Here is a 17,438-nt window from a genome sequence, read left to right as displayed (position 1 = left end):
CAGGGATAATCAGAAGAAAAGGAACATAGCAATCAACAAAACAAGGCTTCCCTGAGGACTCTATGCAGGTAGAAAGTCTCTCTTGGTAGGACACCGGTATTATGCAAAGGTATTTTCTGGGAATCATCATGACTCCAGCTGGGACATCCATTTTTTACAATGTCTCTGGCAGAGGGTTATCTCCTGACTTTCCCTCCTCAAAATGCCTATGGGCTCTATACATCTTGCACATCATATTTTTCTGCCTTTGTTTTACCATTAATAAATCTTTTAAAAAATGTTATTGCTTGCAAAGTGTGTTTGCATAAATACTTCTCCTGAAATAGGCTATTTGTCTTAGTATGGAAGGCTACAAAGCAAGGTGTTTGAGAGTTGGTGGCAGGTGGAGGGTGAAGGTGGAGGTAAGAGAAAGAGTAGGCATAAGCATCAGTCAGGGGGAAGTGTCTTTGGACGTTTCAATTCCCCCACTTTCACATACTTATCGAAAGAGCACAGATCTCAGTTTGCTACCACCTTTTCCTTTTATTGAAAGTGTTAAGACATCAGACAAACTTGATTTTAATTGCAAATCATGGATCGAGCTTAATTCTGGCCCTATGGACTTTTGTCTTTCTTTCAAACATCCAATCATCCAAACCACTGACTTCTGACAGCTGCCAAAGATGTCATTGGAGTTTTTCTGGAAAAAGGTTGGTCTGCTTGGGAATTATTTTATGGTATAGGGCTACACAGGATAAGTTTACAGAGAAAGGAAAAAAAAAAAAAAAAAGTAGTAGCATAACAGTGGTTTTGTTGACGTGGATTGCTCTGCACCAAGAAGGAGACACGATTTCATGGTCTGAGTCAGACTGGAACTGTGAGACAGGTAATCATCATACACCATCCCAAACCAGCTGGGATTCATGGGACTAAAGCCATAATCATTATTTATGTGGAGACAGAGCACAATTCTCCCAAGTGATGAGGAATTAACTGGAGATAAAAGAGTATGTATGTCCCATATGTAGCACCAATGCATCTGGGAAACCTGGGAAAAGATGACTTCATCCTCTTTTATGTCTCCCACTCATGCTGTGGTCATAAATTAAGAGTGATGACCTGCAGCGTGGAAGGAAATAGAACCTAGTAACAATAAAATGCACAGAGACATCCGCTGATAAGGCGAAGACAAAATAGACTGTATGAAAGGAGCTCTGGCAGTCAACCTAGCCTAACCTTACACTCAAAGCAGTGCCACTCTAAATCTAATTGCCCAGGCTTTGTCTTGTCAAGTGTGGTAAATCTGCAGGGATGGAGATTCACAACCTCCGTGGGCAACAGTGTTTGACTACCCTCATTGTGATTTTTTTTTTAATAATATGCATATAAATGAAAATTAACATGAAATGTGTTCTGCAAATGTTAGGTAATCTCATGAGGAATTCTTGTAAAAATATCCTAATGAAAATTAAGAAAATGTAATTTGATAGTTTCATGAATGTAGAACAGTCTTAGTAAATGCAAGTTCAGATGCCAAGGCTATATACTGCTTTAAATGGGTAAAAATCCAGCAAAAAACAATGGGTGCAATTAAAAGCAGAATTTGAGCACATAAATTTTACAGAATGCTTTGAATAAACTTGTCTGGATGCACACTCAGCAATGCAGAGCACTGAACTCAGTATGTTCATCATGAAACATCAAAATGAAACTGGAACTGCTTACAAATTCCTAAGAAACTCGGTGTTTCTTTTTAACACAGTCATTTTGTGACATAAAGCCTGAATAAGATCAGCCTACAAGCTGTGCTATCAGTGTATGTTTTTAAACTGATCATGAGAGTTGGATAGTTTCTGCTATCAGGCAAATAGGAGAGAGCTACTTTGTAAAACTTTGAAAATCTTAGCTGTTATATGAACCTGATTCTTCCAATGACTGCATAGAAATATGATGTGAGTATAACACTGCTAAAATGCAAATGAATATTTACTGTATTTCTGACTGATGGATTGCAGATTTTTTTCCTATATTCTCAAGATTTGCTTAAGCTTATTTTCAAATTATTTGTAGGGAGTGGACTCTGATTCTGAACCAGAAATGGGCTAAGTCCCAGATAGTAAAACACATGTCCATATAACCTCAAACCCTGAGGAATAAAGTTTTAGAATCTGAATCTGTCTTGCAGCTCATTCTTCTGTCATAGGCAAAGGCAAAAATAAATGGTGCTCGTGAGCCTCTTTAGCTTATGCATTGGGATGTTGCTGTTTGTAAATCTTTCCTTCTGAATTTCGGGTAAGAGTTATAGGGAGAAAAAAAAAATCTGTATATATTTGTATCTATATGTTCTGCTTACTTTCTTTCAGTTGTTATTAAACCCCTACCTGCAGATGGTAGGTTGTTTTGATTGTACAGCAAGTCTGGGGACTTTCTGCATTTGCAGGAGGAGCACAGGCTAGAAAGAGGAGAATTTCTTGTGCTTCTCTGAAAAGTATATCTTTCTGTAGAAGCTGGAGATATGAAAGAAAATTTGCAGCATCTCATGCCAGAGTGGTAGCCTGTATTGTTCAGTGCTAAGAGCTGAAAGGCATGTGTTCTCTACACAGCTGCATTTTAAATGTAATGACATTTTCTGTAACAAAATTTCAAACAAATCTTACCAGTCAATCTTATCATAACATCTATGGCAAAAGAAAGTAATTATCTGAAGTTGTATTAGAATTATTGTATTTGTCATTGAACAAAAAATGTGACAGTGAAAAAGATCAACAGGTGACAGTTAAATAATGCAGGCATAGTGAAAATTCATAACAAGGGTGAGCAAAGTAGGAAGTGAGAAAAGATATCTCTTCACCTGAAAGCCGAAGTGAGATGGAGAGCAGACTGAAACAATGCAAATAGACTGTCACAGGTCATGTGAACGTCAGATATAAAGTAATAAACCCAACAGCAGATTGACTGCATAATGAGGTGGACAAGGGACTGCAATAAATGTGCAACAGCAGAGAAGGGACAGCAGGTAAGTGTGTGTGGGTGAGGTGGGTTGTAGAGAAAAAGGACAGAAAACAACATTCACAGAACATACTGAGACAGACTTAAATGTTAATATGCATTGCTAGTTCTTTTTATGAAATCCTTGAAATGCAAACAAAGTATCTTCTCTCTGATGGTGAGATATAGAACAGATGTCGTTTGTATGAGGATCTAATGCTGCTTTTTTTGTTGTTTATTTTCTCACCCAGGATTTTAAAACTTTTTTTTTTTTTTTTTTTAAACTGGATCCTTCACTGAAAGGAAAATCAGTTCAGTCATTTCATGAGGAGGTTGAAAAGGTTCTGTCTTTTTGCACACATGAGGGTGTGGGAAGGAAGCTTTTGTAACCGCAGGATGAACAGAAGACAGAGTTTCAGTAACAGAGAAAGATAAAGCAAACAGTGACTGGAACCCCTCAATCTTTTGTAGTATACACTTGTATGAGAAGATAGTCTGTTTTCCAACAAAATGAGCATAAAACTCAGTTTCATACAGGAAGGTCTGAATTATCCCAAAACAATCTAGCTTAGGCGTGAGAAGCAGTACAGTCACATTAGCTTGGTATTGCTCTCATGCTTTCTTTCATTTGGCCAAATGGAGCCAAGTAGGATGCCATGTTAACACAGCTTGATTGCTTCTGGTATTCAGATGAGTTTCTGTGATATTTCCAGAGGGCACTGATTTGTGCTTTGTGCAGGCACTACCTTTGCAGTACAAAAACACAAAAGCTGTAGGGGTAAAGAGAATAGGAATAGAGTGATCTGAGTTGATCTCTGTGATGTTAGAGAGTATGTCAGCAGCAGAACAAAAATGCTGAATGTAGAAATGAACAAATCAATTGCAGGTTTGCTGTTTCAAATCTGTAACAAAGTCAGCTCAGGATTTCTCACCAGTCTTTCAGATCACCTGCAATACCTTGTTGCTAAAGTTCACTTGAGACCTGGCCAGTCTGCTGATGTTACCATCCTCCTCCCAAATTCCAGCTGTGGAGTACAATGTCCCTGCTTTCTTCCAGGAACTTTGTAAGAACACCTTTGTTATACCTGCTAAAACTGAGCATGATCACATCATAAGTGCTGTCAAGATGCTAACTTAGTCTGTGGGGAAATAAAATACAAACAAGGGTCTGCCTACAATACCTACTTAACTTCAAAAGGACCAAGTACCCTCTTGCCAGTTCTTTAACCCTTTAATCTTTAATCCTGAAGTCTGAGTGATTATTGTGGACTTCTATGTATGTTTGACATCTGCTTTAAACCTGGAGAAGAGCTGTTATGTTTGGAAGCTTGTTTAGGTTTTCAAACAGTTATGATTATTCAAGCGGAAGATATGCTCTTGGTCTACAAAACTGTCCTTACTTACTGCTACTAAGCGTCATTATGTAAATGCTAAATGTGTTTACTGTTCTTAATCATCCATTCACTGGAAAACAAATATTTTAATAACTGAAATGATGTTTCCAGGAAAGGGTTATCCATGATTTGTTAGACTATAACGTCCCTGAATCAGTCACTGTACTCTGTGTTCATTCTGTGGACAACATAAAGAAGATTCATCATGCACAGCATCCTTTCTTATCCTTGTGTTGGCAGCAACCAACTGTACAATCATAGAATCATAGAATGGTTTGAGTTGAATGGAACCTCATCTAGTCCAACATTCCTGCCATGGGCAGGTACAATCATAGCAAGACTACTAACCAAAGGTGGTGTCAGAGGGTCTTGTATTAAAGTCTTATACTAAGATGCTCCTTTTATTTAAGAAGAGCACGACAATCTTTCAGCTACATGGATGGAAGGAATAGAATTGAATTCACAGTTCACATTATTCAGATATGGGTTTCAATCTTTATTTCCAAGGAGTAGATTGTAAAATATTCTGTGTTTTTAATGTCCTTTTGCTTACAAAGGTTCTTGCAAACTCTGCAGTATTGTCAACATCGTGGGAGTTGTCACTGAGGTCACATCAGTTCTACCTTCTGATCAGATTCGTGCCAACCTCCTTTGCCAACTCACTGTGGTTCACAACCTGAGTGTTCCGCAAAAAGAAGATCCAGTAGCCATAACAATAAATGCATGTCAAAGAGATCTACACAAAGCACAGCTGCCTGAAAGAAGTACCTCAGCTTTTGCTCAGGAGCTCCAAGCATATAGCAGAGTTGGATGTTCCCCTTTTGCCACCACTTTTACCTTCTGAGAGCAGCCTTATACAGCTCTGTAGAACAAGCATCTTTTCACTTCTGTCTGAAGAACGGAAAGTCTATACTTCATGTTAAAAATTGAATATGTTGAAAACAATATTGTGGCCTGGAGTGTACAGCTTGTGCAGTTTGAAATGGGAATGCTGAGTCTAAATTTTCTGAGGGAAAAAAAAATATCTTTCTCACTCCTTACCAGGAGAATTTTGAGACTTTATGTGAACTGGTACAATCCATTGGCCAAAAGTTACATTTCGCGGGGGAGATGAGTGTTACAATCCCTGTGGGCATGTGAGCTGGGGTCAGGACTAAAGTCATAGACATGATCAGCTGAATCAAAAGGAGGAAAACTATGCATAGTGTTGTTTTGACCTTTTGGGGGAATTTTAGCAATTTATTATGATTGCCTTCTGGGTTTCACTCTGTATTCACTAAGAAAACTTACCAGAACATGTTCCTTTTGGGCCAAAGAAAATTAAGTACATGTTTCAACTTAGTACTTACAGTAAAAAAAAAAAAAAAAGCTATATAAAAAGAGAAGATTATATTCCTCCCTTCTTCTATTGATATTGTCATGCCTTTGTTTTCATTGTTCCCATTCAAATTTTTAGCCCTGGGCCCTACATCCTCATTGAAACTATTACAAGTCATAAAAAGCCATGATAGTTTTTAGATGTCTGATGCTATGGTTTTCATCACCTCAACCCTCAAAGGTTTATTCAGCTTCATTTCCATAATCACACAGCACTGTGTGAAAACTTGCCTTTTCTTCTGCAGATTGGTCTGGGAAATTCATTTACTGACAGGATCTGAATTGCTGTTGAAATGTCATGCGACTTCCTCATGTTCTCAGATGTAAATTTCAATTTCTGACTTTGCTGCCAGAACCACTAAGTGCTGATATTCATGGTGCAGTGTTCCTTTGTTATATTCCTATGAAGTGGTAACAGACAGATGACAAATACACTTTAGAAACGGCCTTTTGTTTAAAGGAAAAAAAAGATAGTGCTATGGATGAACTTGTGAGGGTAGTTGTGTACAAGGACTACTGCATAGCAGAGCATGGCGTATGTTTTACAAAAGGTAGGGAGAAAATGAGGGCTATCCTGTAACAGCGTGAATGGTTGGTACTGCAAGCTCAGACGAAATCACCTTCCAGATGCTGGTGCAGACCTTCCTCATGGAATTGTGTCAGGATACTTGGCAGAGCCATATGATTAAGTTGTATGGTTGCATTGCACCAAGGTTGCACAACAGGTTGATGTCCATTAGTAAGATCATAAAATAAAGAATGATGGCTTCTAATACAGATCCTTGCTGATAGATCCTTGATCCTTCTAATACATATTCCACAACCATTCTATGACTCTGCTTTCAATATCACAAGCAAAAAGGTTTCCCTGTTTAGGTTCTTCTATTTATAATATGTGTCATGTTCTTCTCATACTAATCCATTTGGTCAGGCAAGATTTACTTATATTTATGATTGTTGCCTGCTGGGATTTTGGTGGTGTATCACCTTATTTTTGTTCTATCCTTTTATTCTCAGTAATATGTATATTTTAAAAAGTCCCATCCCATGTTATGCAAGATACATGCTCTGCATTCTCAATGTACTCATAGCTATAAAAAGAGTAGATCACCTCAAATGTCCCAAATGAGGCTAACCCAGGGATCTAAACAGTGATCTTCCATTCTTCATTCAGTTCTTCCTTCTATGTCCACCTGCTTCTAGGTAGGCTGTGTGAAGAAGCGAACACAGCAGGAGATTGAGGATGGTAAAATTCTTTATAGTATTATCTGTGCAACACTGGTGGCTACATAATGAGTGAAATTTAACCCAGCTGTCAGGGCAGTAGAGGGTCTTTGTTTCTGCCTCCAAGAAATGGAGGTACTGATGCTGATGGGTTTTATTAGCTCCTTTCTCATACAGCTAAAATAATTACGATTTATCACACATTAATTACTGGCAACTCAGTCCTCTGATAAAGATAACTAGCTTTTATTTGCACGTAATAAGTCTGCTTACTGTAGTTTGCATATGAACATTTATGGTGACATAAGGGTCACCTTTAGCTGTGACATCAAAAGATTATGTTCTAAATTTTCAGAAAAAGTTCTTTAATTTTGGCTGCTAACTTTGCTAAAGCTTGAGCCTTACTTTGTGAGGTACTGAGAGGTGAAAGGTGGAAGCAATCAGAGAAATGCAGCATCTGAGAAGATCAGAGACATAATGTTTTAAGTTAAGCCACAAATGAATAGGGAAGTAAAATTAAAAACCCTCTCCAGTAAGTCTAGATCTGGGGAAGTCTAAAATTGCTCCTTCTCTTCTTTACTTCCTTATGCTTATTTCTGGATCTCCTTCTCTAATTTTTCATATTATACTATATGTTATCATGCTTTATTCAAAGTAATTCTTCCTTCTTTTCTACAATCTCTTCAGTTTTATAAACGTTGCCCCTGCAAATGTTTTTTGCTTTTTAGTTCTACTAATCTGTATACAAAACTGTAAACAATAGTTTGCTTGTTACTGGAACAGGAAGATACTCTAAACCTGGACTTTTTCCTTTTGCATTACTTCAGGGCTGTTGGTTTACTGTCAGTAATACAACATACTTTGTTGTCAGGTGCTGCCATGTGGAAAGTGAAAGAATTAGCAGTATTAAGTCTTCATATCTAATCCATTCTGAAGCAAACTTTAGTTTACCCACCCCAAGATTTCCAGTACTTAACATTGTGTTCCAGGTATCTGCTGGTCTTGAGGTTAAAGAACTCAGAAAATATCCTCAAAAAAGTATGTAGAGTTGAAACAAAATCAGGGTTAGTGTTTTTTTAAACTAGATAAGGTGTTAGTGCAGGCAGTTAAAAAAGTCTGCTTTGGCATGTTTGTGAAGTTCTCCCACTTGTGAGAAGCCAACTGCATTTGACTTTTTCAATGTGAAGTTGTAAAAGCACTTCACTGTCAGACTATTTAAGATTGCCTGCAAGCTACAGATCCTGAAAGCCTCACAGGTGGAGTTGTAGAAATGTTTTATTTCCCTTCATTGCTTCACGCCAGTGGTTCATATTCCATGTGTGTGCACAGGTTGCTTGAATCAGGATTTGCCATGTTTCTAGTGGTAGTCTAGTATTTTGGGGGGGTGTGGTGGGGTGTATTGTCTGATTTTTAGCTGTGATAGGTTCTCAAGTTTAGCATGGCTCTAATCTACTTCAGCAGAAGGTAGTTGTAGCAGGTTCTGATGCAATCCTACTTTTGTTTCAGATCCACCTGAGAAAATGTTCCAGATCCTCACAGTGCTGTTGTTGGAATTGCAGCTCTCTGTGGGTTCAGGTGAGAGAAACTACATTTCAATTCCACCAGCAGAACCAATGCAGCAGATACCACTATGCCCTCAGTACACGGGCTTCAGCACCTCCAACAATACTTTCATGAATAGCCAGTGATGTCTGGAGCCTCTGCTTTGCAGTGTCTTACAGAAGGCATCATGTACTAACAGTACATGGGACAGATGTCTGACGCTTTCCACAACCAAATCTTTAAACCATAGTGTAGTGACAGCTGAGGCATCTAGCATTAGCAGGCATGGCTATGAGAGGGAAGATGGCCAAAGCAACCTAAGCCCATTGTAAAGCGGAACAACCTCAGTGTGAGGCAGTCGAGTAAAACCACATGTATTCCCCTGTCCATGCCTGTAGCAGGAGCAGCCTGCCTAAAGCCCAGAAGGGGCCTGGCACTTTTTCCTACTATTTTTTCCCTCATTATGTTTGTATGAAGGTGAATAAACAAACATTACTAAGGGGAACTGAAGCCTTCCCTCTAAGTATTTCACAAACACTTGAAATAAAAGGAATGCATAAGCAGTTGCATGAACTTCTCTTTGGAGTGTCACTATCAATACTTCCAAGTTCTTCTGAATTAAATCTATCAATATATGGTACATCCAATATAGAAAGCATATTGAATGATGTGTCATGAATAAGTCTCATTTATCAAGTACACTAAAATGGTGATCTATTCATAACTATAAATTTCAGATTTGGTGAATGGCTAAGAAGCTTATTTTGATATATTTTCTGTAATACTGTTGCATGTATCTGAGAAGATCCATGGGATCAAATGATACTCACATGGTCCCAGGCTTGTGGAGGACTGTAATTGCTACATGGCAGTTCTTTCAAGTTACACTTATTCAGTGTAACCTTTACAAAGAGAAAAGTGATTGTCTCTTTGTAAAGGATAATGAAATTAGATTTACTATTTCCACTATTAACTGTTGCTTTTACGAGAATCTTAGGACATATAAGATACAATCATAGTTCCACAGAAGTGCTCCCTGTGTTACGACTGACCCAGCCTTAAGTTATTCCTACAATGTGAAAATAAATCCTTGCTCATTTTGTTTCTCAGACTCTTAATCAATACAGAATATAGATGATTTGCTATAAATACTACTGACATGTGTGAGTAGGAACAAAAAATCCTTAAAACTTTTAGTGAAATCAGTAACCATATGCCTGACTACGACACCTTTTTTCCCAAATTTAAAGAAAATCAAAACATATTTTAATGCAACAAATGAAACTGTTTTCTTTTCCTGCCATAGCTTTATTTACAGTTGAAGTTCCTCAACAGCTATACATTGTGGAGTATGGGAGCAATGTGACCATGGAATGCAGATTTCCTGTGAACGGTTCGTTAAACCTAGGACTCCTGACTGTTGTTTGGGAGCAAAAAGGACAGAGCCAGTCAAAATCAAAGGAGGTGTACACACTCCGCAATGGGAAAGCATTTCCTCCATCCCAACACCAAGATTACATAGGAAGAGCAGCACTTCTGCACAGTGAACTGAAATTGGGACGAGCTATCCTTCAGATCACTAGCGTGAAGATCACAGATGCAGGATCTTACCTTTGTCTCATTGACTACCAGGGCGTGGACTATAAGTACATTACTTTGGAGGTAAAAGGTTAGTGGCTGAATTGAATGTAAGTATATATTCACTGAGATGTCTCTACTACGTTCCTACAGACTTGTAGAAATTGATGAATTTGGAGGAATTTGTTGCTAATTCTCTCACCAAGACCCTGTGCTCAGCCCCCAGGTGAACCAAAGCAGCTGTCTTAGTGCTCTCTGCTCTTCAGTTCAACAGCCAGCTGAGCTTCTCCCAGAGCAGCCTGTGCCAGAGAGAGACAGCAACTGTGCCCCCTCCTTCATCCTTCTCTTTCTTCCCACACCCTCTTCTCCAGTGTCCCCACACCCCACCTCTCATTTGAACCCCTGCCCTGTTGGGCCACCTCTAGCCATTCCCAAAAGTTTCTCAGAGGTTCTTTGATTCTCTACTTATGTGCACTGCTGCAGCCACCCAAGTGGCTGGGAATTCCCTGAGTGACTGCAGAGCAAGGACATATTATTTCCTGTGTTCACTGAAGCCAAATGGACATTAGCAATAAAGGCGCACGTTACTGGGTAGCGTGATAGACCAGTCCTTTGAAAGGCTTCTGGTGTTTCCCACTAACTGCAGTATGTCCATGTGATACAAGGCTGCATTCATTTCCCACACAGCTATTTAAACAATGAGCTTTGTAAAATGCAAAAATGGATACATCAATTTTTAAGACCCACATTGGTTCCTCTGAACTATCCTCACAGAAATTAAGTTCATTTTGTTCTAATATGATGAAAATATCACACTTATTTATAAGCTGGTAAAATAAACATTAAAAATGGCCCTTGTCTTGAAGTAGCATATTCAAAAAGTAAAAACAGAGCCCCATGAGACTTCACTTGTTTCCTATGTACTGATGAATTATAAATTCAGTGTCAACTGCTGCCTTGTATAAAGTAGTGGAATAAGTTCTGTCGCTATAGGCGTGACAAGGATTGAACAATGAATATTGAATCGTTCTACAAAACATCCTTCATAATTTCAAATAAGTGTACCTCAAATACAGTGTTAGGCAAAATATGGCATTAATAGGAAGGAGGAAGAGTGAAGTGAGAAAATTACTATTGTTGCATAATTTTCCTCAACTTCTTCTTATGCAGCACCCTACAAGAAAATAAACACACAAGTAATGAGAAAACCAGGTGAAGACAAGTTTGTTTTTATGTGTCAGTCAGAAGGCTTTCCTCTGGCAGAGGTTTTCTGGCAAAATGCGAAGAACTTCAATCTCAGTGGATCTGTAAATACCACCTATACCCTGACCGCAGATGGCCTCTACAACGTCACCAGCATGCTGACATTCAAACCAAATATGAGTGAGAACTGCAGCTGTGTGTTCTGGAATAAAGAACTAAATGGAGAAACTTCAGCTCACATTTCTACTTTAGGTTTGTATCACCTTGAATTCGTACAAGACAGGGAGTATTTGTACATGTATCTTGTACTCTGATCCACCACTGGACTTCGGTTCTAGAAAACAGTGTAATATTGGAAAAGAAACAAGTCAGTATTATTTACACCTTTGAAGCCTCAGCTAGCTTGCACTCCAACAAGCCAGTCTGTAATTTTTCTTTATATTTTAATTTTAGGGTAGTTCCCATTATTTGGCTGCCAGTACAGAGGAAATCCTTTAATTTGCATGGGTGTCATCCCTGATCTAGACTACTAATTAATTTTTCTTCAAATGGGATACAGAAAAATTGTGGTACTGCTCATTCAAATACTATACAAATGAGAGATTTCCCTATTTTTTTGTAAAGATCCTTATAGTAATATTGCAGATTACAGTATTCCTAAAATGAGTGTAAAACGCTACATTGATAAATTTTAAGGATCTTTTGTTCAGTCAGAGCAAGACAGTGAAGAATCAGAACTGCCAAATTCATAGAAGATATCTGTTTTGTAAGTTATAAACTTACTTTATTTTCATGTTTTTGACAGCTTTAATGAGCACACCGTACAGCGGACAAAAATCCCTGATCTTATTTATCATCCCCACATGTGTGATGGTAGCTGTCCTTCCCTCTGCACTAATAATCTTTCAAAAGAGAAAATCATTCAAGAATGGTCAATCAAAAAAAGGTACATTTTGCTTCAGATAGTATATGTTTTAATTAAAGTAGTATGTTGTAATGGACTTTTACAAATAGTGTTTCTTTTCTTGTTTGCAAGTGCAATAGTGGAAAGATAATAGAACAAACAGGCTATTATTCTAGTATTTTCTTGCACATGCATAGACTCTAGTACAGACAAATATACTGTCATGAAATGAAAGTCTTGCTATTAAGGACTTCAGAATTTAGTTCAAAATTTGTAAAAGAAAAGAAGTGTAGTGTAAAGAAGTTTATGTATTCGGCAGGAGTTAATAATAAACTTAAATGTGCTTAAAACTCAGTTTAATCTAAAAGTTTGTTGAATTTAATATCTAGAATATTTAATCTAAATCTGTATATATTTACTTTAACAGACAAGAAAAGAAAACTGAACCCTAACCTGAAAGATGAGAACAGTAAGTCGTAGGGTATTCTATATTTATGCTTATATTTTTTTCTTTCTTACAGCTAAAATCTTTATAAATATGTAGATGGCAACTTAAATAATGTTACATCAAAATAGAGGCTAGTTTTGAATTTAAATCAAACTTTTTATACAATTTTAAAAAAATGCAGTATCTAACATTATGAATTTCTCACAGGTGATGTAAAAATATATAAAAGTTTGTTCCCTTCCACTGAAATACAGGTAGCTTGTGTATATAGCTTGGTATACACCTCTGTATACTAACTGCAGTTCTAGTAGCCTCATCTGAGCAAGATACACATAGAAAGCTGGTTGTTTTGGATGGCATCAAGATTTTTGTGGTAATAGTCTGTTATACTTTCAGCTCAGGGCACAGGTTTTAACAATGATACCTCATTTATCCAGAATATTAGATCATCCACTGAGCCACATCTCATCTTACAAGTATGTGACTTTCCTAGACATCCAGGAATTTTTCATGTTGCAGAAGGAAGATAACGTCTAAAAAAGTATCAGGATGCATATAACTGTCCTGCACTACAAAAGGAAAAAAAAAAACCCTCATAGAAAACTATAAGCAATATGATAAGAAAGCTCTTAAAACACCTATTTATATAAATCAGATTTGTTACCTATAAATAAAAGTCTGATAGGTTAATGTATTGTCAGGAGAGAGGCTGTGGCCGGTATTAGGTATGGTGACATTGGGTTCCTGGAGTCCAAGCAGACTGTAACAGCCTATTGAGGCAAGCCCCAAGGCTGCCTAACATGCTCCAGGAATATGCATGATTCTCCCCCAAGGAGCAAAGCTGGAGCAAAACTGTGATGTAGCTCACTGAGCAGCCTGAAGAAAAAATACACAGCAGCTTCTGGACATGTAGGCAACTTCGGGGTATTTTCAAGGACCGGATTTACTTGAGAACCCACCCGTGTTTCTCATTGCTTAAACAAATACATCAGGAAGTCATCAGTTTAAAAATAACTTCTGTAGGTGAAATGAAAACTAGGGATTGGATGGAGAGGGCATGAATTCACTGATTCTCATATCACCTCTGATTGTAGTGCTTGCATTTTATCAGTAGCTATCCAATCCACTGCCATCGGTATATATTACAGTCAAAATAACAATTTCAGAAAAATACTTTCACCCCACAGAAATCAGTGTTGCTGTAGTCAAAGGCCCTTTCTTATTTTTCATGTGATGGTGTGAAACTTTAGTGGAATTATGCCATGTGCAAATGAACAAAAGCTCAAGGCAAGCAGCAATCTGGGGGACAGTGCTGGAACATGTCCGGACATAATTCCAGTGCATGCTGTCTGAGCATGGCGTGGCTTCCTGTGGCTTTTTTTTATTACTGTTGTAGAATTTTTTCACTTTGTAGGCCCTAGCCTCCTCTGTGCACTTACTGAAATGAAGAAATTAAAGGAGAGGTAGCTTTTTGTGGTTTTGTTTTACTTCTTCATTTAATGACCGAAATCTTTGTGCAACAGGCAGTAAGTCATATGACAAACATTTATATTTCTCAGCATCATATATTTTTAAGAAACACTGGAAAGAACCTTTTTTCCATGATGAGTAGGTAGTTGAAGCACAAAAGCCACAGATACTTTACCAGAGAGCCTTGGAAATGACCCACACGGCCCTGGTTACAGGAACAAGGATTGTTCATGTTATCATTTTAATTTACAGCTCAAGCTGTATCAGCACTGAAGTTGCAGCACATTTGAACTCATCACTGAAGTCCCAGTTCTGCAAACTTTTATTCAGATACATAGGTTTTACTGACAAGCATTCCCATGGATGCTGTCTAACCAGATTTCAGGGGTTTTATTTCATTTATACGGCTGAGAGTCAGTGATAGCTTTGATGTAATAGCAAATTCAGAATTTGGATCACAGATAAGAGAGAGAGAGAATACTTCTCTCTGAAAAGATTACAACAGGATGTCTTTGTAATTAATGGCAGCTTTAAGGAGCCATGGTAACTTCAGAACAGCCCAGAAAAGCATACATACAATGAAGACAGGCCTTTCACTCTTTAAGACTCAGTTGTTAAAATCAGGCTATTTTATTGCTTAAATTATTGCAGATTTTTAAAATAATACTATTCCATTTTTTTTCTTTAAGGAGATGATTTTAACTCTCAAACTGAGGCTTTATACTTGTCAACTGTCACGACTTCAAGAGACAATGGGAGTGTGGGTCTGTGAAAACTCTTCATATCACATGCTGTAATTTGCACTTTTTGTATCTGTTTCAAAGGAAAGTTATAGCACTTTAGGTTTGGGATGAACAGTAAACTCATGGGGATTTATTGGCACTGCAGCAACGGAAAGTTATGCCTCTTTAGATACCATATCTTGAAGTTACTGAGAATTATGCTATCATGAAATGTGGTTTACCATTGTGAAGAGGTTATCTGAGTGCCTAGATAGACTTACTGTTGTTCAAGGAATTTTTGTTTAAGAATGCCTTTATTAACTGTTACAGTCTCAGGAATGTTGCTTGAGTTCAAACATCTTGTGGGAATTTGAATAAAAGATGTACATGCTATCTTATGTCTAAACAGTCATCTTTCAGGTGGAGACAACATTATATGCCTGTATCTCATTTGCAAACTTTGCAACAAATTAAATTAGAAATTACCACAAGTACCCAGCAGGATGGCAATATATGGAAGACATTTCATATGACAAAAGCAGTAAGAGGTTGAAGTTAAATCAAAGAACAGAGCACCATCCCACCCCCTCAAATCCCAACACCAACAATATATCAACATTATGTCACAGAAGACAATTTTAATGCAAAATCTATGTAAAACCCCTTGCGTAAGGTAAAAAACCGTGAACAGTGATGCTATAGTACATGACAGTAAGATGTTTTACATTTGAACTGATTACTCAACAGAATTTTTTTAGGAGGAATTTGGAAGCAAAAGTGAAAATGAAGCTCGGCTAGATTTCTCCACTGATTATTTTGAAACAGTGATTTTAACTTTTCTCAGAGGATGAGACTTTTCCATGCCAGGCACTTACCTGTTTTACTTTCTATTACTGGAATGCCTAAAAATTCCTTGTTCAACTCCAAATATGCTGTGTACTGAGAGTAGCTTCTACAGCACCAGTTTTGAAAAAATGCCTGACAGGAAACAACTTTACATCTTAGGTAGTCATCAGATAATAAAGCAAGGGCACTGCGCAGTGCACATTATTTTCAAAGGGCACTAACTCTTGTGAGCTGCATTTTCTCCTAAGATAGATGTTAACAAGATTGAAGAAAGGTCTTTACATGGAAACTACTTTTGTAATTCTCTTTCTCTTGGAAGAGTGCTATCTGTTTCACAAAAAAATACTGTTATCAGTAATGTTAAGGTTTTCTTCATAGCACTTGCTCTGGATTTGGCTGGGAGCTGCTTCTCCAGTGTCATGTTGCAGCTATTTACTCCAGCATGGAGTGGACCTACAGTGCTGCTATGAGACCAGAAAAACAGGATTCACACCTTTTCTGTTTCACTGGGACAGCTGTTTTTAAATAGCACAGCTGCTGTTGATTTTACTTGTGTAAGAGAAAACCAAGTCTCTCTCTGCCATCACCTCTGCTTTAATATCTATGTATTGTACCTTTAAATACTCATTTGTAGCCACTGGATTCAGCTAAGACAAATCCACGCTAGGCTTGCTATGCCCTTGCTGACATGGCAAATCAGCTAGATGTCAGAGAATCAGAGGCAGCTTCTTGAAGCACTGCTTAGCTTCAGATGCAATAGTAGCTTGGAGAGTGCCCTGGCTTGCACCATCTAGCAATACTTAAGGGTCAGTGCATAAGGTCAAGCCATTTCTCCCCATGCCACATCTGTGCTCTGCTGAGAACTACAAGCCCCTTCTGTCAGCCACAGTAAAAAAAAATCTACCCCACTGAATTCCTGGAAGGACTTAATTTTGCATTTTTCCATTTATTTTTTCCTCATAATCATAAAATGGAAGCAACTCAAACTGAATTTATGTGGGTGAACATAAATAGTACATGGCAGCCTCTGAAATTGGATTATGGTGATTATCTTTGTTCCTTACTGAAATGAAAGTCATCCTAACATTATTTTATGCTGTTGAGTAAACGTTGCCTTGGCGTGGGCAGGAAGAGCAGGTGTGGGCAGCACTTCCTGCCCATTTTACAGGCATAGCAAACATTGCCCTTCTTTCCCTCTTAATGGTCTGTACACTGAAACGTTTCACCTGCCATCCCTAGGCAGAGGCAGCTCAGTTTTGCATAACAATCCTATGCCCTATTCACTCCATTTCATATGAAAAGAGCAATAGTACTATTTACTGTAATAACCATAAGAATATCCAGAAATATATCTTGGTTTACAAGTTCCTATTTTTACCAGCTCTCTCTGGATACTTATGAACTGCAGTAAAAATAAATCAGGATAATTGTCACCATCTTAGTATGTGAAAGTTAGCTTATCAGCAGCTTGACCAGTCTATATGTGTCTATTCATGCATGAGTTGTTTTTTACTGTAAATCATTGAACATATGATATGCGTGTGATGTGATGAGTCTGTTCTTTCTGCTTCAGCTACTGTTTTACATGCTGTTATCTTGAAACAGCTGAAGTAAGAGCTTTTAGATACAGGTAAACTGTCTGCAAAATGTTTGAAGGGTTTGGTTTTTCTTTTTATAGTTTTGAAGTTTGCAGTGAGTCAAGAGCTGATATTATTAGACTACAAAATATTAAATACTTTTAAATGAAACATAAAGATAAGTTT

General features: G+C 37.8%; 1 protein-coding gene across 1 annotated transcript; it reads left to right on the top strand.

The window, feature by feature from the left end:
* The first annotated feature begins 8,481 nt into the window (after positions 1-8,481).
* On the top strand, positions 8,482-14,879 carry LOC141973715 (programmed cell death 1 ligand 2-like). Its single transcript, XM_074932563.1, has 6 exons — positions 8,482-8,537; positions 9,811-10,173; positions 11,253-11,537; positions 12,091-12,231; positions 12,617-12,658; positions 14,797-14,879. The coding sequence occupies exons 1-6, from the start codon at positions 8,483-8,485 to the stop codon at positions 14,877-14,879; spliced, it is 969 nt and encodes a 322-aa protein (XP_074788664.1). The 5' UTR covers position 8,482.
* The last annotated feature ends 2,559 nt before the right edge of the window (positions 14,880-17,438 follow it).

This window comes from Athene noctua, chromosome Z, assembly GCF_965140245.1.
Source record: "Athene noctua chromosome Z, bAthNoc1.hap1.1, whole genome shotgun sequence".
Taxonomy (NCBI): Eukaryota; Metazoa; Chordata; class Aves; order Strigiformes; family Strigidae; genus Athene; species Athene noctua.
The sequence above is the reverse complement of the archived record's forward strand: the minus strand, read 5'-3'. Positions and strand labels throughout refer to the sequence as shown.

What these genes read in the sequence shown, in the direction of transcription:
- LOC141973715 (XM_074932563.1), top strand. Translation starts at nt 8,483, where the DNA reads ATGTTCCAGATCCTCACAGTGCTGTTGTTGGAATTGCAGCTCTCTGTG. An exon ending in GCAGCTCTCTGTGGGTTCAG is followed by an intron (nt 8,538 to 9,810) that starts GTGAGAGAAACT and finishes TTCCTGCCATAG; the next exon opens with CTTTATTTACAGTTGAAGTT. An exon ending in TAACCTGAAAGATGAGAACA is followed by an intron (nt 12,659 to 14,796) that starts GTAAGTCGTAGG and finishes TTTTTCTTTAAG; the next exon opens with GAGATGATTTTAACTCTCAA.